The 27,926-nt window shown below is 51.8% G+C and overlaps 1 protein-coding gene across 1 annotated transcript in view; it reads left to right on the top strand.

The window, feature by feature from the left end:
• The first annotated feature begins 1,058 nt into the window (after positions 1-1,058).
• The window catches only part of SLC6A17 (solute carrier family 6 member 17), a 56,619-nt gene continuing 29,751 nt past the window's right edge, over positions 1,059-27,926 (top strand). Inside the window, exons 1-5 of the mRNA XM_004420700.2 lie at positions 1,059-1,131; positions 17,472-17,844; positions 23,303-23,460; positions 25,628-25,754; positions 26,505-26,686. Of these exons, the coding sequence (XP_004420757.2) occupies positions 17,559-17,844; positions 23,303-23,460; positions 25,628-25,754; positions 26,505-26,686 (753 nt within the window). The 5' untranslated portion in view covers positions 1,059-1,131; positions 17,472-17,558. The remainder of the gene's footprint in view (positions 1,132-17,471; positions 17,845-23,302; positions 23,461-25,627; positions 25,755-26,504; positions 26,687-27,926) is intronic.

The following is a 27,926-nucleotide window of genomic DNA, read 5'->3' as shown; positions in this document are numbered from 1 at the left end:
GTCCACCCTTTGAAGCCAGGATCCTGTCTCTCTTCTTCCATAAGGCCTGCCCAGAGTCAGAGTTTCCCTCTCCCTTCACTGTCCCCCACTTTACTCATCTTGTAGGCTTCTTCAGTCCTTATGCCTTGTATTACGGCTACTTGGGTCAACCCCACTCTGCCTCTCCCAGAGGTTCCATAGCCTCATCTCTGATCTTCTCAACCCCTGCAGTCCCTGGCATACAGTAGGAGCTCAATAGATGAGTGATGTATTGAAGAGTTGAATTGCATAGGGAATGGTCTTGCAGGATAGTAGGATGGAAGGGCAGTGGAGTGGAAAGGGCATTCCAAGTGAGGAGAACAGAGTGAACAAAGTCATGGAGGTGGAAGTGGCCAGGGCAGGGGGAATAAACACTTCGGGTGGGATTGAGTTCACGAAGGAGCGCCGAAAGAGATGGGCCTGAAAAGGTGAAGGAAGTGAGGACCAGGGCTTAGGGAGGCCTTTGGCCATTGGGACCCCTTTTCTCTCTGAGGGCAGAAGCTCTGGTGATGCTGCTCCAGAGTCTGGGTTCCTTGTCCAGGAGCCCCAAGAGGCTGTTCCGGGGGGCAGCCCCTCACACTCCCCCTGCCCACCTCCTCCGCCTGCGTCGGCCATCAGAGCCTCGATCACGGCCCCAGAGCCTCGCATTGACGCGGGCCCGCGCGTGAGTCAAGCCTGCGTCACGGCGCCCCGCCGCCAGGGTGGCCTTTCCGAAAGCGAGGGAACAGTGCGCGCTGCGCTCCGCCCAGCTCCGTTCCGCTCTGCAGAGCCGGTGCAGCCCGGGCGCAGGGAGGGCGGCACTCGGCTCCGGTGGCCGCAGCCCCCATGCGCTCCCTCCGCCTCTCGGGAACTGGGTCCCAGGGCCGCTCCCCCGAGGCCTGAGCGCGCGACAGGCGGGAGACGGGCCAGGACCGGTGGCGAGGGAGGGAGCGAGGAGCGAGCAGAGTCGCGTGCGCGGGCGCGCGACTCCGGGTCCCTTCCCAGTCCCGGCCGGGGCCCGTCGCTGCCACACTCGGGCTGCCCGTGGGAAGGTGCGCCCGCGACCCGTCGGGGACCGCAGCTGCTCGGCTTAAGGGCAGGGGCCAAGTCTGCGGGACGAACCACGCGGGACAGGTGAGTCGCCCGCCGCGCCCAGCCTGGCTTTACTGGGCCAGCCGCTGCAACTTTAGCTATTTCGGCCCCGTCCCAGCCAGGGAGGCCTAAGGACCGAGGTGCGAGGTGGCGCTGCCCGGGTCTCCGGCCGGCCCTGTGCGGGCCCAAGGCTCTTTCTGGCGCTCCAGCCTCTGTTGCCTGGCGACGGAGCCCTGGGGCTGGAGCTCCTCCGGCGCATCGGGGCTGCCTAACACAGCGCGCACGGGTTGGGCACTGGGCTCCAGTTTCCGGGGCTGAGGAGGGCCCGAGAACTCCGGAGGCAATCGGGCAGAGCTGCAGAGACAAGCGCCCGCGGAGGACCGGGGAGGAGGCCCAGCCGATTTCGCCTCCTGGAGCTGCGCGTCCAGGGCGCAGTTACCGCGGGAGGCTCCTGAGCGGCTGGAGACCCCGGCCTCAGCCGCTCGACTTCAGGCCCGTGACCTTGACAGTAACATTGGCAGAAGCAGAGACCTCACGCCCGAGATGAATATTTAATTTCCCGTCCTGGGGCTGGTCCTTGCTGAATTCGGAGCTAGCGGGGAGCCCATGCTCCCTGAGGGAAGCGCATCTGGGAATGGAATGGCGGAAACGGGGGACGTGCGCGGGGTGCAGGTCTGGAGGGGAGAGAGGCCTCTGCCACATTTATTCCTGTGTGCACCGCGCTCTCAAGCGATGCTCGCGATGCTCCAGGATGGCCGCTCCTCCAGGGGCGCGGCCGCCTTGGAAGGAAGCGTGCTGTTTCCTTTTCAAGCCCAAGCACCCCTGTCAGGGCTCCAAGTGTTCAGAAATCCGGAGGCCACTCACCTTACAGGACCCAGTCGCTGTCAAGTGGGGTTTAAACAAGAAATAATTTGATCTCATTCCTCTTTCCTTCTTTGAGAAGTATTTTAAAAGACTTTATGCATTAGGAAATTTCTAACCAGAGCTACCTTTGTGGCAACTCAGTTGTGAACAGGAGGCAGGTGGGGCTGCATTGGAGGGATAGGGGAGTGGTGTAGGAAAGGAAGATTCTTTTGAGGGTGCTGCCCTTGTTACAGGAACTTCCAGGAATTAAGAAAATCCTATAATGGCTCCAAAAAACATTCCACCAAAACTTAGAGCCTAACTGTTAGGCTATGCCGGACACACTTATTGATATCTGGAGAACAAGATCAGCGTGTGTTGAGGTTAATGGTGGGAGCATCTTGTGTCTCACGCTGTGCTTACATTATCCCATGGTCCAGTGAGTGGACCTATCACCTGGGCAGTAAGGGCTTTGATGTCACACCTGGTTGTCTTTGGCCGTGGCCCATCCATGGGGACCATCAGAGGCTCCAGCTTTCTGCTGGCCTTTTCTCTAATGGAGCAGCTGTAGCTAAGTAGGTGGTTTCAGCAAGTCCCTACAGCTCAGCCTGGAGGGTGACTCAGTGCAGGAGGCAGATTGTGCCCACCAGCTCCGATTGGAGTGAGTTTGTTTGGCCTGAGTCACATGCAGAGTTGTGTGTCAGCTGTTTATGAGTTGACTGGAGCTCTTTACTGGGACTTGTGCGCAGAAATGGCCCAAGTGCCCAGTGTTTGGGGGCCACTGACAAGAGGTGGGCAAGTCCTCAGAGTGAGCTAAGCAGAGCTCAGGCTGCCTGGCTCCTGGGCAAGGGTCCTAGAGCTCTGAGCCCACAGGGAAGTGGGCAGGGCCAGGTTGAGGGGGAATGGGTTGGAGGAGAGGCTCTGGGGGAGGCTCTGTGATTGTGGTCAGAATTGAGCCCAGTGCTCTGCCATGTGCCAGCTCAGGGTGACCTTGGGCAAGTCACTTTACCTCTGGAGCCTTGGTTTCCTCAGTTGTGAAACAGGGATGCCTGTGGTACCTTTTCTGAAGGCTTATTTTGAGCCCAGCACTGGACAGGTTGAAGATGCTCATTAAAGGTTAGTTCCCCGCCCCTTTCCTCATGGGCCTTAACTAGAGGTGACTCTTTCTCACTCTGTCCTTGTTCCTTGATGCGGGATGGGGGTGGGGGTTGGAGACAAATCAAAGTGGCAGGGCTTCCCATGTGGTTGGAAGGTACCTATAACTCAGCTTCAAACTGACCTATTTCCAACCCTCAGGTTGAAATAGGGGAATGAGAAAGCCTGAGTCAGAACAGGGCTATGGGGGGAGAGATGAGGGTGGGTGGGCAGGGCTGTGCGTGGTTGCTGGGTGCCCTCTGCTGCCTGCAATAGCTCCAGGCGAGACTCCAGCACAGACCTTGATTCCTTAAGATTGCTCCTGAGCATGGCCTGCACCTGCTGGGTGGACTTCAGGGGTCCCTGCCCTTTGGTCCAGTCTTGCCGTCCCCCTCCCCACCTGTCCTTTCCATAATGGAGCTGGGAGCTGCAAGAGAACTGTCCAGGAGAGGCGGGGCTGGCCTTTCCTGGAGAGGAGACGAGTGTGTCTCCTGCATTTCCTGAAGGATCCTGGACGCCTTGCTCCCTCTGTCCATAACGTGTCTAGACTAAGATGTGTGTGCCTCAAGAGAGGAGCAAATAAGGGGATCCCCAGTGCAGTAAGAAGGAGGCTATGCTGACCCAGGGGACTCCAGTCTGCTACTGGAAATGTGTGTGTGCATGTGTGTATGCATGTGTGTGTGTGGTACTTGCACCCCAGAATCAATGCTCCCCTCATTGCATCTGGGAGCAAATCCTAAGGATGATAAAGACAGAGATGAGAGGATTCCTGAGGAGCAGGTTCCTTCTGCCTGTGCATCTTCCCTTCCCTCATGCTCCTTTTCTGGCCAGGTTTGCTGAAGCAGGACAATTCATCATTAATCCCTTTAAAGCTGCTAAGATAAGCAGCAGAATAGTTTAAAGGGAAAATGGATTTGGGCTTTTTTCCTAGAACCAAGTCTGAGTTATCACTTGCTCCCAGGCTGGACTGCAAGAAGTCCTCCCAGCCAAACACCTGGAGAACCAGGATGGGGAAAAACCCTGTTATCCCTGCAAAGTCCTTTTGCATCAACCTGCCCCGACTGGTGTCCCAGGCTTCCAGAGGTCAGAGGCACGGTACCACAGGTCGCTCTGTGTCAGCGCACTGTCCCGAACCCAGGTGGGACAGTGACCTGCATGGAGGTGCCTACTTTGCCTGTTCTTAGGAGGGGCAAGTGCAGTTCTGGATTCTGGCAGCTTGCGCCATACTTGGCACACAGTGATAATATCCAGGTTTTTACTGAGGCTTCTGCGCTGTGCTAAATGCTTTATTCATACACCATCTGATTTAATCTTCGCTACAATCCCAGAAGACAGAGATTGCTCTCTGCAATTTACAGATGTGGGACTTGAGGTTCAGAGAGGTTAAGTAATTTGCTCCGGTCACACAAGTAGTCAGTGGCAACCTGATAATTTGAACTCAGGTCTGTCTGATTCCAAGCTCTTGTGCTTAACCACTATGTGATATGGATCCGTAATACCTTAATAAATGTTTGCTGACAACCTAGGCATTTACTCAGTTGAGACCGTCTAAACCTGTGGGTCCAGTTCTTTCAGCTAGCGCCCTGAGAAAGGGGGAAAGGAGCCTCCACACATGGGAAATTGGTAGAGAATGAAGATACCTAAACTTCCAAGGTTTGGGGAATATGGTATGTGGTGCCAGGTGGGCTGGAATCCAGAAGAAGATCCCAGGCTCAGTCTTTATGTCCTGTCCGTCTTTCTCTTCCTGACCTCTACCACCCCTGACCTCATTCCCTTCAAGTTTGTCCAGGTCAGGGGTTGGTGCTGGGAGCAGCGAGGAAAGAGGCAGACCAGATTGGATGTTGTTCTGGGGATTTCTGCATCTGCAAAATCAAGGACAGCCAGTCGCTGGTGGGAGCTCTGGTGTGTCAGGTTTCTCTGCTGGAGAGTGTGCGCCAAGGACCTGCAGCAGTTCTGACGAGGCCCCAGACCCCGGAGCAAAACTGCTAGCACTCCACGTTATTGACAGCAGCTGCTTGCTTCCTGGTCTTGTTCCATGGAGGGCCCACTCTCCTCACCCTGCCACTTGTGTCGTCGGCTGTTCTGGGAAACTTGGCATCTGATTCCTCCTGCTTCCCCGTCTTTTCTATCTCTGAGAAATCACCATCCCTAGAGGAACAGGCCCATAGTGTCCTAGCCTGCCTGGTATCTCCAAACCACCTTTGATCATGGTGGGGAAGTTCCTGTAAGTGAGAGTGCATTAATGTTCCTCCACCTCCAGCAGACAAAGAGGTCTTCCCAGAAACCCTTGCTCCATAGGCAGCCATTTTGTGGAGACATAGTCCTTTGATACTTCCCCCCCACCATGAGTAATTTTTAAAATTGAAACATTGTTCATCTCTGGACAAATCCAGTTATTTAAAAAAATATAATTAGATATTCACTGTGTATAGAAAACTCACATGTGAGAATAAGCTCAGACGCAAGATGGATTACTGTCCTAAATTATTCTCATGTTCAGAACCAGGTATATTTTGTTAGAGAATAATTCTGGGTCAGGCGAGTCCTGGGCAGCCTGAGTCCCCCACTTGGGAGTTGAGACTTCAAGCCCTGTTTGCTCTGTGGCCTCTTGTGGAGTGAGGGTTGGGCAAGTGTGGGGCTGGAGGAAATAATGCCCTAGCTCCCAGGCCCTGAGCTCATGTCATCTGCTGCAGTTGTCCTACTGAGCTGCCACTCTGTCTTCCAGAGACTACCCACAGATCATTGGAAGATAACAAATTGCCCTTCCCTGTATTCCATCATTTCTAATTACTGGTTTAATTAGAATTTCTGCTGGATTCTGTGTACCACTAATTTGCCACCTATTATTTCACTTTCAAATAGAATTCATTAGACCACACCCCAAATTCCTGCTGGTTGCATTTTCCCTTTAATTATAAGACTCCTGGGCTCCTGTGGTTTTAAATCCCACTCCAGGTTAGGAGAGCTGTTTCATAAAGCTCCCTTTCAAGAGATGTGAACAGTCACTTGGAGGAGTGGCTCCAGCAGGTGCCACCAAGTGAGTATTCAGTGAGGACATGGACCTCCTCTTCCCTGGGGGGATCTAAAGGAAGGAGAGGGGGGGCTCCTGTGCTGGGCAACCAGGCACTGATTCCCAGAATGGCCTGGTGGGTGCTGTCCATGGTCCTGGCACACCTCTGAGACAACCTGCTTGCTAATAATGGGGAACACCTTTAGAACAGCTGAGAGGAATCTCCTTGACTCATTCCCCAAATTGCATTATGTCATTGGCTTTGGGAAAGGACCTGGCCAAATGAAGAAGCTCCTAACCTCAGGGAGAAATTGTGGTAGATGGGCTTGGCTCACTGTTGACTTGCTGAGTGAGATTCGGATATATCGGATGTACCATGCAGCACGGTACATTGGAGAACGTCCTAACCAGTGCCACAGATGGGTAGCCTGTGGCCCAGAAATAAAGGTGCCTCCATTCCTTGGAGTAGCCTGCAGTGCCCAGGGTGGCGGGGCCTCCTCCTTTTCCCCCAGTGTACCATATCAGTATTCTTTTCTCTGTGTGTCATGACATGCAAAAGATTGGAAAGCACCAGCATATTGGGGGGAATATAGATTGCAGAGTTTGAGTCACCCTCCTCCCCTTCATGGCTGGGTAATCTTGTGCATAATAGTTATCTTCTTTTAGAAGTAAAGTGAGAATTATGTTTCATCTCGAGTTGTTGGGGGGATAAATAACATATGTAAGCACAGTAGGTCTTCAGGCATGTTTGCCCCCTTCACTGTGGTCTCGGTTGCCCCATGACTTGTTCCTGACGGGAGTGCTTTCCTACCTCTCCCTCCACAAAGCTGCACGGAAGGCTGGTGAGGGAGGAGGCCCAGACCCTCTGGTTCTCAGGGAAGAGACAGCATGTTGGGACTGTAATTAAGGGTTTCTGATCACTATTCCTTCAAGTGCTCTTCAGCAGTCTGGTGGGTAACTCAGGTAATTGGACACCCTTGAGTCCCTCTTTCTCTCTCCGAGACAAGACAAAATAGTGGCTTTAAGAAAATCCAGGTCAGAGGATTTGGGCAGATGCAGTGAGGACCCATCTGTCACCACCGGGGCCTCTCGTGAATGAGGAAAGAAGGGAGTGAGGCCTTCACTTGTCACTCCTGGACTTTTTATTTTCACATCTGAGTTTTTAAAAAGTACTTCCTTTTCCAACTTGGGACAGTTCATGGACCTTCCGCCTGTCTGGGGCCTGGTGGGCCCTTCAGTACCCTAGGCTCCTCTGTTTCCTTCGCTCTTTAAAACCTGACCCTCATCCACTGCCTGGCCCAGGTCACCGTCATCTCTTATCTACCCTCCTGTTTCCTCACTTGTCTTATGGTGATCCCTTTTAAAACAGTCGGGTCACATCACTCCCCTGCGTCCTGTAGCGTCCCCACCTCACTCCATCCCTTCATACCCTATATGTTTATTTTATATCTTTATATATACTATAGATGTAGTATATGCCTATATACACACTATTAATTACATATTTGTCTGATTTTTATTTGTCCCTCTGCACTAGAATATAAATCTCACAGGGCAGGATGTTGTTTTCTCTGTTCCCTGCTGGACTAGAACAGGGCCTGTGCATACCTACTGTGCAGTAAATATTTGTTGGAGGAAGTAAAGGAAAGGAAAGAGGGAGAGAAGGAGGGAAACATATAGATAGGAATTTTTAAAATCCCATATTTCAGCAGTATCTCTACTTTGCAGGATTCTCTGGGCTCCGTTCTCCTTCCAGCCCAAGAGGGAAGTGGAAGTCAGTTGGGGCTCTGAGCACCTGTGTCCCCTGCCAGCCCCCCGTGTCCTCAGGCACCAGCGTGCTTGTTCCACACCTGTTCCAGGGCATTGTGGGACAGTGGGTGGCTGTGCCTCTCTTCCTGTTTGAGGCCATTTGCCCCATGTTCTCACGTGAAGGGGCTCGATTATGGCATGCTGCCTGCCTGTTATCTCATTTTATCCTCATGATAACTTCATGAGGTCAGAACCTTCATCCCCATCTTTTCAGGTCCAGGAGCTGACACCAAGAGAGGTTGTGTACTTTCCCAAAGACTCATAGCTAATAAGTGGCAGCAAGACTCAAATCCAGGTTTCCCTGGCTCCGAAACCCATGATCTTTCTGCAATAGTGTTGTGGTTGAGAGTCAGGTTCTGGAGTCAGACTGCGTTGGTGTGGACCCAGGGCCTCCACTGTGTGACTGTGTGCTTTATTTCATCAGTTCCAAGATGCATATTTTTGCACACTGTCACATCTTAAAATCGGGACATGACATGCAGTCAGCAGTGACTCAGAGTGGCTGTTGGTCTGGTGGCAGTGGTGACCTACTTGGGTGAAAACCTTCCATTGACCCTTTCTGGTAAGTTCAAGAAAGTGCCAGCATCAAAGGGTCTTAAGTTCCATGAATATAGGTAATTCATTGCTCTCAGCCTCTACTTCTTCATTTGTAAAATGGGAACAACAGTGGTAGCAACCTCATACAGTTACTGGCAGGGTTAAAGGAGACAATGGCTGCTCAGCACAGCGGCTGTTATGGAGTCAGCCCTCGAGAAGTAGCGCCTATGTGCTCTTGTCATTGTTATTGTTACTGCACCCCACTCTGCCTTCAGAAGTCCCCTCAGCACCTACATTCTGGTACAAGAGAGAATACATCTGCGGGGCAGCCGTCGTGCTGCTCTTGCTTATACACTCACTGGGCATGCATTGCCCCACCTCCCATGAAATGGTAAAGCTGAACCAGAAGCGTTTGTTTGCACTGGCCCCGCCCACATTTCCCAGTGCCAGTTCCTCCCCCTCTGGACCATCTGCCCCTTTTCCTGCTTCCCTTCCTCCTTGACTAAGAAAACAAAATACCGACTGCAGAGAGCACGCTTGTCAAAGGGAGCTGAGCCCAGCTGTAGACGATCCCGCCAGCTCCTTTGCCTGTTTGTTGTTTGGAATGGCCCACCAGCACGTGGAACGCTCTGTGCTGACACTGTGCCCATCCAATATTTATTTCTCTGACATGAGGATGGATCCTGTCTGCAAAGTGGAGAAGGTGAGGCACAAATAGTGGCTCCTTTATAGGAGGCAAGAAGTCAGCGAACGATGGCCAGGCTTCTTCGTTTACCTTAGCTTTACACTGCCACTTGGGCATCCTGGGCATCAGATGTTCTTGGGATAAGAATATCGCATCAGAAAATGGGAAAAAATTGAAGCTGAGAAATTACATCAGACTCTAGAAAATTTGGGGAGTTCAAAATGCATCAGTTCATTGATTCAGTCACTCACTTCATTCATATCATATTTATTGAGCATGTGTAAGATACCAGGATTTGGCCTTGCAGAAGCAAAGATGGTGTCAACTGAGATACGGATGCGAGATCAAAACACAAACCCAGCAAATCTGTGAAATGGAGTCAGAAATTACTGTTCTGTTTATTTGACTTCTCAATAGGCTTTTCTTCCTCTTTCTCCTTCTATCCATGTGGTAACCAGATGCAGTGGTAGGTGAGCACTTTTCCTTATCTTACAGATGAATAAGGAATGGAAAGCTGCCTGTAAGTCCTGGGGTCCTTGCACGTGTGCTGCAGGGCTGCTCTCAATTGGAGCCCCCTGGCTGGGGCGTGCAGACTTCTCGTAGGTTTCAACGTCCCTCTGGTCAGAGCTGTTAGCTTTTCGCTCCTGCCTCTTTGTTGCACAGGTGAAGGCAGTGGTTGAGATTTCAACATAGGAAGAGGTTGTTCTTGGAGGGTGGGAAGCCAAGGACCCTGGAACCTCTGTAAGTACCACGTTTGTCCTGTGTGTGCCAGGCACTGGGTGGGCCAGGGGCAGTGGAGAGTGGACACCAAGCTGCATGCATCTTGGCTCCTGCCCTCCGGGAGCTTTGTGTTTAGAAAAGGAATCAGGCACATAAACAACTAGCTATGCTAGAAAGTCAAATGGTAACAGTGTAAAATAGTATTTACATGAGTGTTCTGAGAAGGGGAGAGAAAGGGACATTAATTCTCACTTAGAGAATTGCAGAAGATGTCATAGAGGTGAGAGGGTAGGCCTTGAGCTGGACCTTCAAAGACTGGAAGCTTCAGTTGGCAGAGGATGGGGAGGGATTTATGCAGAGGGAATGGGGGGTGGGCCGAGGGAAGACGAAGAGGCCGAGGCTGGGAGATGGAGGGGGCCCAGTGGAGGGGCTGCAAATACCTCGGCAAGGGCTGTGGCCTCTCTGGAGTAGGCAGTGGGGAGTGGGACAACCTGGTATTTCAAGAAGCGGCCTCTGAAGCCTAGAGGAGAAGGGAGTTGGGAGCCTGCTGCAGGCCTCTAACAGAGAGAAGGCCTGAACTTGAGCACGAGGGGCGGGAAAGAGGACAGAGCTGAACACACTGGCAGGACTTTGTGACGTCTGGATGGAGAGTGAAGGAGGGAGAGGTTGAGTGGTGCTGGGGTCCCCACCTGTGTGTCCTGGGCGAGAAGACCCAAGGAGAGCAGCCAGCAAGTCAAGGCCAAGGCCTGTCAGGAGCAGATCACCCCAGAGGATCAATAAAACAATTAAAAATAATTTGGAGGACAATTTGTATCTCTGATAACAGTTTGACCTGTTTTGGGCTCAGTGGAAGCCCAGAGGCTCTGAGGTAATTAGGAGAACAGTTTGGGCCACAGCCACTTGTCACATGGAAATCAGGAAGCTGTCAAGTTCTCTGAGAGAAAGGCCCGCGTCCTTGCTTCCTTCTCACCACCTGTGAGGATGGCCCGGGGAGCTGGGCATCCTCTCGCCGCTCTCCTCTTCACGAAGGCTCTTCACGGCTTCTCGGTTGTAGAGGTTTATATTTAAGAATGTGCAGCAGGCAAAAGCAACAAAAGCAAAAATAAACAAGTGGGACCACGTCAAAGTAAAAAGCTTCTGCACAGCAAAGGAAACCATCAACAGAATGAAAAGGCAACCCACTGAATGGGAGAAAATAATTGTAAATCATATATCTGATAAGAGGCTGATATCAAAAATATATAAAAAACTCATACAACTCAATAGCAAAAAAACCCCAATCAGATTAAAAAATGGGCAGAAGATCTGAATAGACATTTTTCCAAAGAGGACATACAGATGGCCAACTGGTACGTGAAAAGGTGCTCAACATCACGAGTTGTCAGGGAAACGCAAATCAAAACCACAATGAGATATCACCTCACACCGGTTAGAACGGCCATTACCAAAAAGACAAGAAATAACAAGTGTTAGAGAGGATGTGGACAATTGTGCACTGATGGTGGGAATGTAAATTGGTGCGGCTACTGTGGAAAACAGTATGGAGGTTCTTCAAAAAATTACAAATAGATCTACCATATGATCCAGCAATTCCACTTGTGGGTATTTAGCCAAAGAAAATGAAAACACTAGTTCAAAAAGATATATGCACCTCCATGTTCATTGCAGCGTTATTTACAATAGCTAAGACATGGAAACAACCTAATGGTTGTTATCAATGATGGATAAATGGCTAAAGAAGATGTGGTATATATCTACAGTGGAATATTATTCAGCCATAAAGAAGAATGAAATCTTGCCATTTGCAACAACAGGGATGGACCTCGAGGGCATTATGCTAAGTGAAATAGACAGAGAAAGACAAATATGATCTGGTCTCTCTTATATGTAGAATCTGAAAAACAAAAAACCCGTAGAGCTCGTAGAGACAGAACAGATTGGTGGTTGCAAGAGGCAAGGAGGTGGGGAGTGGGAGAAATAGGTGAACTGTTTGTTTGTTTAGTTTAAATAAATTGAATAAAAATTAAGGAAAAAAAAAGAATGCACAGCACTCTTTTCAGAACCACTAGGCCCAAGGGTAGCAAAGCTAGGCACGCCCGGAGGAGCTCCGTGAAGCAGGGCGCTGTGGGGTCTGAGGTCACCTTGGCTGCCTGCTTTCCCAAAGATGGTGGCTTCTCCACTCAGCTCCCCTGGCGGTCTGACTTGGAGAAGAAGTGATTCTCTTGAGTTTGTCCCTTGAGTTACCTGGTACAACCTTCCCGAGCAAAAGACACCCCGACCCCAGGAGGCGGGTGCTCAGAGGGCCGACTTCAGTGTTGCAGAAGGCTCCCCCGGCTCTCTGCTGTGGGGTGGAGGGGCTCCTGGTGTGGCCCTGGTGGCGGGTGAGCAGCCATCCCCCACCTCTTGAGGTAACTGCTGAGTGTTGTGCTGGGAAAGTTGTTGTGGGGCCATCAGCCCTCTGGCAGGAGATATTTTTACCTGTCTGTCTCCTCGTCGCACTATTTTTTCTCTTTTTAAGAAGATTCACAGTTCACTCGCTCAGTCCTCTTCTCTCACTTGTGCTATTCTGAGCTGAAGCTGCATCCGTTGCTAAGTGACAGATCTGGCACCGAGGGCTTTCTCGGCACTCGAGCCCCTCTGCACTGTGCCTTAAGTAATTAAGGCATTCCTTTAGGAGGTACCATCGAACTTGATCATCTGACATGCTGCTCATGAAAGCACTTTACAACCCACCCCAGCTACTACAGGGGGATAATTCGGGTGCAGCTGGGCTGGCTGCCAAAGCATCCCCACGGCACCCCAGCAAGCTGTCAACTGATGGAGGGTGGCGTGACAGCCAGGCTGCAGAACGTGCAGCATCTAGTGCCTGGGGCAGGTCATGCCTTGCTTACACTTGCATGCACGAGGGGTACTCCCTGGATATATGCAGAGCTGAAAGGGGCCTCACACATCATCCAAACCAACGCATTTTACACACAGGGAAACCAAGGCCCGGAGAGGTCAGGGCCATGTGCGGTTTGCGTGGTTGGTTGGTGGTTGGTCAGGACCAGCGCCCAGCCGGCCTCCTGACGCCTGGATCATGGCTGGCTCCACGGCCGCAAAGGCAGGGGCAGAGAGGAATCCGCCCCTCCTGGGTCCTTCTCTGATCCTGACGCTGTCCCAGGCAATGCTTTGGGGTCATTGGCTGGGTGCACGTTGGATTCCCATGCCCTGGTCTAAAGCTGACCTTTCACCAGCCCAGAGAGCTCCCTCCAGGCTTCAGGGAGCTGGGAGCTGTAGGGAGGGAGGGCTGATCCAAGGTGCTGCTGCCACCTCCCCTTTAGAAACATGGAGGGAGCACAGGAGTGGGGAGACCTGGGTGTGGACAGCCTGTGATATGAACCACGTGCTGTCCTGCCCTGGGCCACAGCTGCCCAGCTGACTTCCCGGGCTGGGCGTGAATCAAATGAGGTCACACGAATGGCGACATTTGTGAGCACTTGCTGGGAGCTGGCACCCTTCTGAGACCTGGACAAACTGTCCTCCCCACGACATTGTGAGGTGGGCCCTGCTGCCGTTCTCCTTCAACAGCTGAGGATTTGAACCTGGGCAGTCTGGCTTCTGAGCGGAACTACCACCCCATATTATGTCAGTAGACTGTAAAAAATGTTTCTAGGGGCCGGCCCAGTGGTGGTGTAGCAGTTAAGTGCGCGCACTCTGCTTCGTTGGCCCGGGGTTGGCAGGTTTGAATCCCGGGTGCAGCCCTATGCACCACTTGTCAAGCCATGCTGTGGCAGCGTCCCGTATAAAGTAGAGGAAGATGGGCACGGATGTTAGCCCAGGGCCAATCTTCCTCAGCAAAAAAGAGTATTGGCAACAGACGTTAGCTCAGGGCTAATCTTCCTCATGGAAAAAAAAAATGTTTCTGAATGGTTTCAAACTGTTACAATTACGAGCTACAGTTTGATTAATAATATTGCTAGACTTTAAGAGGAAGCCATGTTTTTGTTAGGAATAATATTGCTGATCTTTGGACTCACAACCTGGCGCTGCATACATAGCCTTTACCTGCGTCCCTTTGACACGGGGGGACGTGAGTGGCGCTGGACTTCGTAGGATGCTGCCCCAGCAGCCTCAGGGTGGTGCCAATTCTTACTAACAGAAGCGGACATTCCTGAGATGGGCTTGTTGCAGAATGCTTCCCTCCACCCCCACCCACTCCCGCCACAAACTCACTTTGGCTTTTCCTGAGGAGAAATAGGGCATTTATATGACCAGATATAAATAGGGGGACTTTCATATTTTTAAATGAACAAAGGTGGGCAATGTAAGGCTTCCAGGTGGCAGCTGCTACCATTTGGGTTCTTCCAGGTGCCAGGCCCCGTGCTGGGCACCCCGTGTGCGTCCGTTCGTTGATTCTCTCGGCAGCCCTCCCTAGGAGGGGAACTGTCATCAAGTAGAACCTCTTTACCCATGAGGGGATTGATGCGTGTGTGATGAAAGTGAAGTGGCTGCCCACCTCGCGCAGAGCACCAGCCCAAGTCCGTACAGTCGGCCGTGGTGGTGGACGGCAGGGGCTTTGAAGTCAGGCGGGCCTGCATTTGAGAGCTCCTATTTCGTTCATCCATTCAGTCACTCATTCACTCACTCACTTGACGTACATTTCCAGAGTGCCTCTGCTCAGATGTCCCCTCCTCAGGGATGCCTTTCTGGACCATAAAATAGCAGCTCTACAGCTTGCACTGCCCTCCCCCCCGCCATGTTATTCCTCTTTATGGCGTGTATCACCACTGGCCATTGTATATGTTTCTTTCTTTAGTATCTTGCCTTTCCACAAGAAAGATAAACTCTACAAGAGGAAACTCTGTGCTTATTTTGTTTGCTGCTGTATCCCTCGCACCTAGGACAGAGCCTGGTACAGAAAAGGGACTCAGTAAATATATGTCAAGTGAGTGAATGAATGAGTGAATGAATGAATGAAAGGGAGCTCTCAAACCCAGGCCCATCTGACCTCAAAGCCCCTGCCCCCCACTGCCACAGCGGACTATCTTCCTCCTGTGTCCCACCCCCTGCTGAGTCTGACCCGGTGGTTTTGGGCAATTCACTTCCTCTCTCTGGACCCCAGTTTCCTCATATATAAAATAAGAATGTTGCTAGGGTCCCTCAAGCTTTAATATTCTAAGTGTCAGACTCTGTTGTCACCTGAGCATATTCACTGGGCACAGAGGGTTCCAGTCATGACTGCGGCCCAGCCCAGTGCCTCAGCTTGCAAGTCTGCACCAGCACTTTGCATCCTGCAAACCTGATGGCCCAGGAGGCCCCTGGGCCCCCATCCTGCAATGCAGGATGCTCGTGCACGAGAGTGACGTCTTAGGAAAAAGGAGGCAGCTCAGACTGAGTGATGCCCGTGGTTTCCATGATGCTGCTGTGGGTATCCTCCGGCTTTACCAGAAAGTGCTAATTGTCCTTGAGTCCTCCTAGTTTAAAATGATGCTGCTTTCCCTCCCAGCCCTTTCTCATGTTGGTGACTGGAGCTGCCACTCACTAGGCTATTTTTGGGGAAGCATGTTCTCTGATTGGTCAGCATCAACAGAAATTCTGCATTCTTGCAGGCCTGCCCCTTGGTTTTCTCCAGTTGTGACGTGACGAGCAGTAAATCATACCTAATGCATTGCAGATTGTTCTGATCAAATTCCGCTGCAGGCAGAGTACCTGGACAGAGGCTCTGAGCTGAGGCAGCCTGGAGATTGCAGTCTCCAGAGGGACCCTGATTCTTCTCCCCAGCCCTAGTTTTTAATAAAAACTCTTGTTGGAAGCTGTAGGGGAGTTGGAGTAGCTACCCAAGCAGCCATTGCATGTGCCTTAGGTTTTCTCCATTTGAGTGCCCTGGGGACAGGGACCTGCTGACTGGGGGTGGGTGGGGACTTATCCTGGCAGCCCAGACAAGAACACAGCCTCCCTGTTGCACAACTCCTAGGGTACCACTTGCTTGTATAGCATGGGCAGTGCAGCAGTCCGGGGGAGGCTGAGGGCAGAAGGGTCCACAGACACACAATCCCACCTTGGGGCACCTTCCAGGACACAAGGGGATGTTCAGCTGACTTCAGTGAAGTGGAATCCCAACAGAAAGCTGTGCTTTTTATAGGGAATTCTGGGGTCTTTTAGGGAGGCTGGCTCTGTCCTAGTCACTCCAAAGCCCAAGATCCTGACTGTTCCTGGCATGGAAGGGAACAGTCACTAAAGACTCACTGTCCCCCTCGGATGAGGAGGGCAAGGGGGTGCCACCCCCTGATGTGGTCCAAGGCCTGGGGAGGGCTGGCTAACCCCACAGACCAGCATGGACAGTCATCCCCATCTGCCAGGCTTCCCAGCTTCATTACGTGATTAACAGGATCCGGCTGGCCAGGTCCCCTCCAACGTCAGGTCTTTGCTGGAATCAGCCAGGAAGTCTGGGTCAAGCCCAGCAGGAGGGCGAGCCACGCACACTTCTGCTATGCAGCGACCTTGCCCTTGCCATTCAGGTGGCACATACCAGAAGAACAGACAGGAGCACGGCTTCCAGAGGCAGCTCCTTCCCTTAGTAAAGTAATTACAGAGCCGGGTAATTTATACCCCTAGAAAGATGCAGGGCAACTGTAGGCCGGGGTGTGTGTGTGTTTAGTTTTAAATCCTCCAACCTGCCCTCAATGAGGAAGTGCTTTGAAACATAGCAGAATGTTGGGATCCTTCAAAGGACGCATTTCCTCAGTGCTTTTCTTTCTTTAAGGGAAAGCATGTGAGACAGATGAGGAATGGCAGGAGCAGGAGGGTTTTGCCTCCCCCGCCTGCGTTGTGCAGACATTATCTGCTGTAAAACTGTCACTGAAGGATGGAGAGTGGCTCTTGGCTGTGGTGGCCCTCAGATAATGTCAGTGCTGAGCAATGACCCAGGATTTGTTGGCACTGAGCAAACACCGCCACGGCTCTGGTGCCAGAATTCTTAGCCGAGCCTGGTTAGCGCTCCTGCCCGGGGAATGAAGGGCCCTCAGGGGCTGGTGTCCAGGGACTCCACGGTGAGAGCTCTAGCCTTTTTTTTTTTCCCCCCCAGACACTAATGTCCCTTTGAATCACCTGGGTATTCTGTAAAACTACTGAGAAAGATTCAGTAGGTCTGGAGTGGGCCTGAGATTCTAACAAGCTCCATGATGCCACTGGCCCATGAACTGCATTTGGAATAGAAAGACCCCAGAGACACTGGCTTCCCTGTGTTCTATTTAGTTTTGGCTAAATAGAACACAAGAGGGTTAGGAATGGCCACAGCCTGTGCTACCCTGAGAGTGGAAGGCTGTGGGACCTCCAGATGCTCTTGAATGGTCTAGGATCTGCAATTACAGAAGGGAGCAGTGTTGTCGTGGACGACCCTTTTTGGGTTTGGTGTCTGGTGTTGCCTCTTCTGCCCCATCAGGTTTACCTTTCTGATGATGCTCAGGTAGAGCCTGTGGGAAAACTGAGTCTGCAGACCTCCTCAGTGGGCTTCCCCTGATGGGGAGGGAGGCAAGCTCAATACTCCAGCCACTGACCAGCCTCTGAGTGTGTGACAGGGAGTTGATTTGGGTTGTGTCCGCTTGGGTTCCCCACCTCTCTGGGGTGGCCAGATAATCCTCTCGTGCTCACCTGATTTCACAGGTCTCTGGATGAGAAGGAGCTGACAACAGCCCAGTCCCACCTTCTCTGTGTGCTGGGGAGCAGGGCTGCGTGGCCCAGGTGGCATCAATGCCGAAGAACAGCAAGGTGACCCAGCGTGAGCACAGCAATGAGCATGTCACAGAGTCAGTGGCCGACCTGCTGGCCCTCGAGGAGCCCGTGGACTACAAGCAGAGCATCCTGAATGTGGCTGGCGAGGCAGGCGGCAAGCAGAAGGTGGTGGAGGAGGAGCTGGACGCGGAGGACCGGCCAGCCTGGAACAGCAAGCTGCAGTACATCCTGGCCCAGATCGGCTTCTCCGTGGGCCTCGGCAACATCTGGAGGTTCCCCTACCTGTGCCAGAAAAACGGAGGAGGTAAGAGCCCGCCCTGCTTGCCCTGGGGGTGCCCTGCAAATGGGCTGGGCTGAGGGGCAAAAGGAACACCCCTTTGCCTGGGCAGAATTGGAACATTTGTAGGTAGAGCTTAGGCTTCCAGACTAAGACTCCCCAGGAATAGCTAAGAGCTAACGGCTCTCAGAGGCTGTCTGGCGTGGTGGTAAGAACGTGGGCTCTGGGCCTGGATGGCCTGGGTTCCAGTCCCAGCCCAATAGACAGCGCTCTGTGCAAGTTGCTTAGTCTCTCTGTGCCTCTCTGTTCCTCATCTGTAAAATGGGAATAATAGTAGTTCTTGCCTCATGGGATTGTTAGGATGATTGAAAGAGCTTTACATGTAGAACGCTTAACACTGTCTCTTACCCATAGTAAAGAGCAACTGTTGGCCATTACTATTAAATGCTTACTAGGTGCCAGGCACTCTTGTCAGCGCTTACTGGAGATTAGGCTGAAATACACGAAGGTGCTGATATCTGAGCGTCTTGGAACAACCGAAACACCGATTTCATATGGTTCAACCATCGAGTGCCCCCAGCAACCCTCTGTGAGGAAGGAGTTATCATCATCCTCATTTTAGAGACTGCAAAACCAAAGCACAGAGAGGTTAGATAACTTGCTCAAAGTCTCACAGCCAGTTTTTAAGTCACGATTCAAACATGGACAGCCCGGCCCCAGAGCCTGAGCACTTCATCACCACACCTGCTGCCTGCCTCACCCCGTCCCCTGAGTTTGAGCCCCCTAGAGGATCTTGTCCTGGTATCAGACCCCTTCTCACCACTTCCAGCCCCCAGGATGGGGAGATAACGCCAGGCCTTATCCCCCCGGCACCTCCAAGGCAGGCTGGAATGTTCCAAAGACAGCTTGCTATGAAAGCAGGGGAAAACTAATTGAAAATAAAGAAAAATCCAATGGGCTGAAAACAAGGACGTTTACAAGCTCAGACCTCTGGTCCTGGGAAAGTGACCTGAGCCAGCAGAGAGCTTCTGTGCCCCTGAGTCCCCGTGCCCTGGGGTTGCTGCGCTCCAACCTGATGGGTGGCCGCAGCTCTGCAGGCATTTTAACCCAGCTCCTTCCCTCCCTGCTCCGGGGACTCTCTCCACCTAGCCTCTCCCAGAGATGCAGCGCATTTCAGGGGCGCTCCCTCCTCTCCAGGACACACTCTCCCTGGTCCAGAAGGCAGAGCCTGGCTGGAGGCTTCTCCTCCTTTCCAGTTTCTACTGGAGGGCAGGGAGTAAGAATGCCCACCTGAGCCCACGTAATTGAGTCAGGCCAGAGGCTTCCATCTTTCTGCGACAGCACAGTCCATTCCCTGCATGCTCTCCTTGCTTTGAAAGATTTTTTGCCCCCTATAAATAACTGCCAATCAGAGCTTTTGGTCGGTGTGGGATGGCCATGCGCAGGTCACTGTGTTGATATGAGCCCAAAGCAAAGATACAAATATAAGTGTGTGGTTTCCTTATGTGCCGTGAGATGTTGAGAAGAGTTCGGAGCATCCAAAATGACTTTGGAGGACACGTCACATCTGCGGACTCTACCTGGCAACCTCCAACCTTGTCCTTTGTGGCTCCGATGGTGAATCACAGAGTCCCTCTCCCCACCTCACACACCACCCCCCCAGAGCAGTGTTCTTCCAAATCTGCCAGTTCACAGGGTTGCCAGATAATCGCCATGGCACCACACGTCACACACAACCCCCAGAAGAAAAGTGTTGTTCGTGCTTAGGATTCTGAGCTCCCCATTCTACCTTCCTGCCTTCATTTTTCCATCCTCTCTGATTCCTGGAATCCCTTTTTATCTTTACCTTTAACTCTGTTATATTTACGGGTTTTATAGTAAATCCTCTTAAATGTTTTTTGGAAGAAGGCAAATTATCACAGGAAGGAGACAGCTATTTGGTCTGAGAGTTGAAGCTCTGTGTTTTTGAGCTGTGGGTGTTCCAGTCAAAACTTTGCTTAATTCTGGATGAAAACTCTGGAACTCTGCTTAGCTCCACCAGATGCTGACTGTTTCTTTATTCTGCATCCTCCTAGTTTGCTTATTTTTATGAGAAAGAGGAAAATGTTCAGCAAGTGCTTACTATGAGTAGGTAACTCATTTAATCCTCACAACAGCCCTGGGCAATAGGTGTAGAGTTGAAGCATATAAAATGGCCATTTTTTAAAATTAAGGTAACATTGGTTTATAACATTATATAAGTTTCAAGTGTACAACACTAGATTCGACATTTGTATAGACTACAGCGTGCTCACCACCAAAACTCTAGTTTCCATCCATCACAGTAAAATTGAGCCCCTTTAGCAATTTAGCCCTCCCCCAACCCCCCCCCTCCGCCGGTAACCACCAATCTGTCGTCTGCTTCTACAAGTTTGTTTTTATTTTCTTTTGTTTGTTCATTTGTTTTGTTTTTTATCTTCCACATATGAATGAAATACAGTATGTATTTCATATACAGTATGTGTTGTGCTCTGTCTGACTTATTTCGCTTAGCATAGTACCCTCAAGGTCCATCCATGTTGTCACAAATGGCAAGATTTCATCTTTGTTTATGGCTGAGTAGTATTCCATTGTATACATATACCACATCGTCTTTATCCATTCATCCATTGATAGACAGTTAGGTTGTTTCCTTATCTTGGCTACTGTAAATAATGCTGCAATGAACGTAGGGGTGCATATATCTTTTTGAATTAGTGTTTTCATTTTCTTTGGATGAATACCCACAAGTGGAATAGCTGGATCATATGGTAGTTCTATTCTTAATTTTTTGAGGAATCTCCATACTGTTTTCCATAGTGGAATTTTTCCACTATGGAAAAATTTACAGTCCCACCGACAGTGCACAAGGGTTCCCTTTTCTCCACATCCTTGCCAGCACTTGTTATTTCTTGTCTTTTTGATAATAGCCGTTTTAACAGGTATGAGGTGATATCTCATTGTGTTTTGATTTGCATTTCCCTAATAATTAGTGATGTTGAACATCTTTTCATGTGCCTGTTGACCATCTGTATGTCTTCTTGGGAAAAATGTCTATTCAGATCCTCTGTGAAATGGCCATTTTTGAAAGTAAAAAATGGTCTAATATCAGCAATTTCATATGGTTCTACCAAGTATTATCCTCTTTATGTAGATGATAAAACAGTGGCACAGAGAGATCAAGTAATTTGCCCAAAGTCACACAGCTAGTAAGTGGCAGAGCCAGGATTCAAGCCCAGGAGGTCTGGCTCCAGGGTCTGGATCTTAACCCCTACTCAGTATGCTTCTCAACAGGCTGAGACCAAGCGTCTTTCAAATCCCAGGAATAACCTTGGGGTTTGCCAGAGATGAGACCCAGAGTGTAGACTGAGACACAGACTATTAGATATCCAGGAGACCTTAGAGATTCTGGAATCCCCCTCCCTATAACCACATCCTGCTAAATTTCCTAACACCCTAAGAGTGCTCCCAACTGTTCAGACTGACAACCTGAGGCTCCTGAAAGCTGCTGAAACATCAAAGGAAATCAGATGTGTCCCCAAGTTGTATTTTCTAGGGTGGAAGGGGGTGCATTTCCAAATGATTTCAACAGGGGTTGATATGAAAAAGTACCTCTGATTAACCAAAAATTCTGCTCACCCAAACCACAGCCCCTGAGCCCTGTGGTTCACTAGGCCTCAGCTTGGTGGGCAGACCTGCAGTCAAGCCAGTGCCCCGGGGCCTGGCTGAGGTGGCTGGGTGAACGGGTGGCAGGTGGTGGGCGGCTGGTCTTTGCTGCAGGATGGCTCTTTGGACAGGACTTACCTGGAGGCTTTCCCTGGTCTTTGGAGAGAAGAAAGAAGCATCCATAGAGATACCAACCTGCTTCTCTGACACCCTGGAGCCCATCTCCCTGCACACCTTGCCCCACCCGAAGACATGCAGGCGAAATACAAAGCCAGTGGGGCCATGTCCCTTTCTTTCCTGCAGATCACTTCTCTCCTCTTCCATTTCCCTGAGCCCGAGACCAAGAGACAGAACGAGGTCCTTCAGGGGACACAACCAGGGGTCCTTCAGGCCCTCCCTCCTTTTAGCACCTTGATGAAGCTGCTTGTTGGTGACGCGTTGAATTTACGTGTGCGTGACTGCGTGCCTGTGTGTTTAATGAACTAGATGCTGTTGTATAAGGCTCAGTTGGTTGCCTCCCCTGGAAGCCTTTCCTGATTAGCTCCCTTGGACCCCAACCCCTCTCTCAGCACATATGTGCTCGGTTGGCCTTGTGTGACGTGTGTGTGTGTGTGTGTGTGTGTGTGTGTGTACACATGCACTGATACTGCTCTTGTGAATCTGAGGGTCTTGCCAGCTCTCCTGGGACAGCATCTGTGCCTTCTGTTGTCCTGATATGCCCCACTGCACATGGCTGGTACAGAGTGGATAACAACCAACTGTCACCCGGTGCTGGGTCTTGTGTTCAGGAGATGCCCGATCCCCTAGGTTCGTTGGCAGGTTGGGCACACGTTGGGGAGCATGTGGGATGTCATGTTATGGGGGCAGAGCAGTGTGGAGGGGTCTCTTGGAGACTCCCAGCTTGCTAGGTGTGGTCTGGGGGTGCTGGGTGACCATCAGGGCACTAGTGACCGGGGGTGGTCTAACACCATTTGACAGGCAGGCCGGGCTGTGCTGACAGCATGGCTAACGGGACTAGGTAGTTGGCACAGCTTTCAGCAGAGATCACTCGTCTGTGTCCAGACGTGGTTTTAATTCCCCTGCTAAACGCCCTGTCACTTGGAATCGAGATTGTGTCTACAGTGAGGTCCAGGGCAGCGATTTTAATTTATCATCTGGAATCTTTAGTGAGATCCATTCTACCTTTATGATCCTCCCAACTACACTTTCCTGAGCTGCTAATTTTTCTCCCGTTCCTGCCAATTAGCTGTAGATTAATGGTGATGCTGGTCAGACCTTCTCTCCCTGGAGAGCGTCCAAGCTCCGCTTCCCTGGAGCGGCCCAGTCTGCTGCGTCAGCATCTGGCTCAGACGCAGGGAAGGCTGTGCCCGGGGTCTGTGCCTCCCGAGGGAGGGGGGCGAGTGAGCTGGGGCCCGCTCCATCTGGCTACTTCTCTGTGGGCGGGAGGGAGTGTGAACAGGGTCCACAAAGCACATTGTGAGGTGAGTGTGTCTGTCTGCCGGGGACTTGACATATGGATTCCTGAGAGGCAACATGGGTCTGTCTGTCTGTCTGTCTCTGAGTCTGTCCTGTGAGTGAGAGGCATTGACGTACATCTGGATCCTCCCTTAGTGTTTTGGGTCAGGGGAGTCAAGGGGAAGAAGGAGGGTCTGGGTGGCCAGTGCATTGTAGATCACGTGTATGAGCCAGACCATTCCTGGAGGAGCACAAGGACTGGTGACAGATTGAGGGTGATCAGAGATGTGGCCAAGACATGGCTGCCACCCCCCAGATACCCTCTGACATCCTCCCTCTTCCCCAGGTGCCTACCTGGTGCCCTACCTGGTGCTGCTGATCATCATCGGGATCCCCCTCTTCTTCCTGGAGCTGGCCGTGGGCCAGAGGATCCGCCGCGGCAGCATCGGCGTGTGGCACTACGTGTGCCCCCGCTTAGGGGGCATCGGCTTCTCCAGCTGCATAGTGAGTCGGGGGCTGGTGGTGGGCGCTAACCGAGAGGCAGAGGGGCCGCTCTTAGGTAGACCAGAGTCCTGGGCCAGGTCAAGGGCATGGAGGGAGACCCTCAATGTGAGAATTGCTTCCAGCTGGTGTCTCAGGACCACATACTCCCTAAACTGGAAGTTGGCTCCATTGCCTGAAGCAGGAGATAGTATTTGGAACAGTTATGAAGGAGGAAAGACTGGGACACATTCACAAGGGGGTGCCTGGGACGTCTCAGCCGGAGTTCTCTGGGGACATGTGAGCCATCCTGGATACCCCTCTCTGCTTACCAGCCTGTCAGCTCCCTGTGAGAGAGGCCCTTCCTCTTTCCTTGGTTAAAAAGTATTTCAGTTGGGCAAGTGGGTGGCCCAGCTCCCTGTGAGAGAGGCCCTTCCTCTTTCCTTGGTTAAAAAGTATTTCAGTTGGGCAAGTGGGTGGCCCAGGAAAAGGCAAGCCTGGCATAGGGTCTCCTTGCCATTTCGCTGCGCACATGAGCAGAGTTGGATGACTCAGACAAGAGTCTGAGGCTGACCCAGGAAGGGTGAGGCTTCAGAACAGTGGGAGACAGGGAGACCCCACTGGCCTGGGTGGGGAACCCCATGAGGGCTCCAGGCTCATCCATGCTGCATGAGGCCTCCCTTAGCGTCTAAGTGAGGAAACAGAGCCTCCCGTAAGGGCAGAGCCCGCAGGTGCCCATGCTCACACCTGGGGTAAAAACTGGAATCTGCTCTGGAAGGGACTGAGGATTCTATCTGGCCTGGCAGCAGGGCCAGCCCAAACCTGCCTCAGGCAGACACTGGGAGAGGGTCTGCGCAGCTCTTGCTCTAACGCTGGGCGTCACCTCTGCACAGGTGACATGGCCGAATATAGCACACTCTGCTGGCGCTGGCCATGTGTATACGCATGGGTGTGAGGGGGTCCCCCTTGGACTGAAAGCACCCAAGTAAAGGCAGTGGGTGTGTCTCTCCTTCTGTATCTCCATAAGGCGTGCTGTAGGACACCAGGGCTCAAGTGAAGTTGATGGAGCAGGGGGCCCTCAGCTCTCAGTGACCAGCAGTGTCACTGATGCCTAATATCGCCAGGCCCCTGGAGCTCAAAGGGACCTATCAGCATCCAGAGTGGATGCTGCAAATCCCTACATGTGAAAGCGTTACTTTCAAAGAAACCCCATGGACCCTCAGTCAGAATCCACGTACTCCTATTTTATTTATTTATTTTTATTTTATTTTATTTTTTTTTGTGAGGAAGATCAGCCCTGAGCTAACATCCGTGCTAATCCTCCTCTTTTTTTTGCTGAGGAAGACCGGCTCTGAGCTAACATCTATTGCCAATCCTCCTCCTTTTTCTCCCCAAAGCCCCAGTAGATAGTTGTATGTCGTAGCTGCACATCCTTCTAGTTGCTGTATGTGGGACACGGCCTCAGCATGGCTGGGGAAGCGGTGCGTCGGTGCGCGCCCGGGATCCAAACCTGGGCCGCCAGTAGCGGAGCACTGGTGGAGCGGAGCACTGCACTTAACCGCTAAGCCACGGGGCCGGCCCCACACACTCCTATTTTAAATACAACTCTACCAAGGTTAGTTATCATATTTCCAAGAAATGAAAAGTGACATCTTTCTAGAGACAAGAAATGAGAACTGACGTCTTTCTAGAGGCAGGCTGCTGACAGTAACAAAGAGAGAGTAGCATCCTGAGAGAAGGGAGGACTCAGGAAACCAATCAGAAGCATCCATAAAACCTCACAAGGTGCAGCAGTCTGGTGCCGTTTACTATAGAGGCAGAAGCTGTCCAGGCCTCCCCAGTCCCGGAGGGCAGCTCGGGAGCTATGATCCTGAGTCATCAGGAAATGATGGGGAAGTGCTTCCAGCATCTTACAAGAATTTCAAACTGGAAAGGATTAACATTGTAAGAGTTTATTGCTTAAAGGAGAGAACTTTAATATCTGAAACATTCCTTTGTGGATTCCCCGAATACCAGATGGATGGAGGATTAGGACGAGGCCCTCAGCTGCCCACCTCTCATCCCTCCTCCTCCTCCTGCAAGGCTGTATGCTGTGTTGTGTGCAGTCACTGAGCGCTGGGCCTTGGGTGGGGTGTGTGTGGGGGAGTTGCCTGAACCTTCGTGACTCCCCACCATGGACGCTCGTCCTCAGGTCTGCCTCTTTGTTGGGCTGTATTATAATGTGATCATTGGGTGGAGCATCTTCTACTTCTTCAAGTCCTTCCAGTACCCACTGCCCTGGAGTGAATGTCCTGTCATCAGGAATGGGACCATGGCAGGCAAGTATGACCAACTGGGGACCCCAGCCAGCCCTGTCCTGGGAAGGCGTCGAAGGAGTCTAAGAGACTTAGGCACACATGTGGGATTTCATTGACTTGCTGTGTCACCTTGAATAAGACACCTACCCTCTCTGATCCTCATTTCCCCTTCTGATGATCTCTTGCCAGCCTACCCCACAGAGTTCTTATAGGGATTGAATGAAATAGTGAGTGTAGGTAAAACTCTGGAAACTGTGACTTTTATTTAGTTGTTATTAACTATCCTGTGTTATTCTAACACCATCGTATCTGGAAACAACCTTAATTTGCATGCCAGTCTATAAAGGGCTGGATGATTTATCCCACCTCACAGATGGGTAAACTGAGGCCCAGAAGCAGCTTTCCCATGGTCACATCACTGATTTAACCAAGGATCTGGGGTGAGAATCCAGGTCTCCAGCTCCCAGCTCAGGACCTTTCCCCAGGAACTTGAGGCCCAGCTCTGCCTAACCTTTCTTGCCTTGCATGGATGGAAGTGGGCAGAGGGTAGCATGAGTTCGAATTCAGCCAAATCAGATTCAGCCCATCAGATTCAGACCCAGGAGGCCTCAGGTCTGCCAGATCCTGGCTAACCCAGAACAAGCACAGCCCCTCCCTGCTACCCACACTCAGCCATCCCCTCGCCCCCTGCTGCCCTGGGTGGGGGTCCAGCAGAGGAGGCGGCCCCCCAGCCCCACCACTGAGGCCGTGTGGCCTTGGCTGCCGTTTCAGTGGTGGAGGCAGAGTGTGAAAAGAGCTCAGCCACTACCTACTTCTGGTACCGAGAGGCCTTGGACATCTCCAACTCCATCTCGGAGAGTGGGGGCCTCAACTGGAAGATGACCCTGTGCCTCCTGGTGGCCTGGAGCATTGTGGGCATGGCCGTTGTCAAGGGCATCCAGTCCTCGGGGAAGGTGAGTCATGGGGGAGCACTCAGAGCCTCACGGGGAGCAGCAGAAAAGCATGGAAGGCGGGGCTGAGAACTCCGGGCCACCCCATGCAGGGTCCTTTGGGTGGGCTCGGCCTCTGGATGGCTCAGGATGATGACACAGACCTCGGAGGAGGCGACGGGAGAGTCAGTGCTGCAGAGTTGTTCCCTGTGGACAGCCCACCAGGAGTGGGCTCGGAGTGGGCTTGCAGAAAAGCATTGATTTGACCCCTAGGCACCTCTGTGCTCAAATAACTCAGGACTGCTCTGCAAACTTGAAAGAGAAGAAAAACCAGACATTCGTCTAGATCCTAACCCCTCAGGTTCCCAAGAAAGATCCCTAGAAGATCCTGCTCTGAGCAATTTTTGGTAAAAACCAGCAGCTCACCATGTCTCCAGCTAAAGGGCTCTTTGCGCAGGTGGGTGAGTGAGTGAAGGGGCTGTGGAGGCCTCTGCAGGTGGCACCACTCCCGTCTCTGAGGGTGCGGACCAGCCCAGCCCCACACACCTTCTCCCAGCAGTTCAGATCCCCTTCGGGTAAGGGCCCTTTCTTCTTTGTCACGTGTCAGTATTCATGGACTGCCAGGGCTGGAAAGGATATTAGAGATCCTGTAGCCCAATCCGCTTGTTTCACAGATAGGGAAACTGAGGCCCAGGAGGGGAAAGTACCTTGCCTGAGGTGACACAGCCAGTCAGTCCCAGAGCTGGAACTAGAGCCTTGGCTGTCTGCTGAGACTCCAGGTTCTTTACTGGACTTTACTAGCAAGGGAGCTAAACCCTGGAAAGGTAGAGTGGTCTCAGCCACTGCCTCTTCCCTCTCCAAAAGCCGGAGACATAGCTGGCACTTCATGATGCTTATCAGGTGCTGCTACATGTACGAGTGCATTTGGTCCACAACAACCTTGAGTTAGGAATTCTTATACCCATTTTATAGAAGAGGCAATGGAGGCCCGCTGAGGTTAAGTAAATAGCCCAAGGTCACATGGTTGGTAAATGGTAGAGAGGATCAGAACTCAGGCGGTCTAGCTCGAGACATGCCCTCTCTTAACCTTCACACCATCCTGCCCACAGGGCCTTCTTGGTTTGTCTCGGGGCAGCACACGTTTTGTGAGCATCTCCTCTGTGTGAGGCTCTGTGCCAGGCTCACGGGGATATAGAATGTGCAAGAAATGCATGTGCTAGGAAACAGCACACGACTTATAATCACAAGAGGCAGGACCTTCTTC

Source organism: Ceratotherium simum, chromosome 2 (genome assembly GCF_057802395.1).
Source record: "Ceratotherium simum simum isolate JZ-2026a chromosome 2, ASM5780239v1, whole genome shotgun sequence".
Lineage (NCBI taxonomy): Eukaryota > Metazoa > Chordata > Mammalia > Perissodactyla > Rhinocerotidae > Ceratotherium > Ceratotherium simum.
This window is presented reverse-complemented; position numbering and strand designations above follow the sequence as displayed.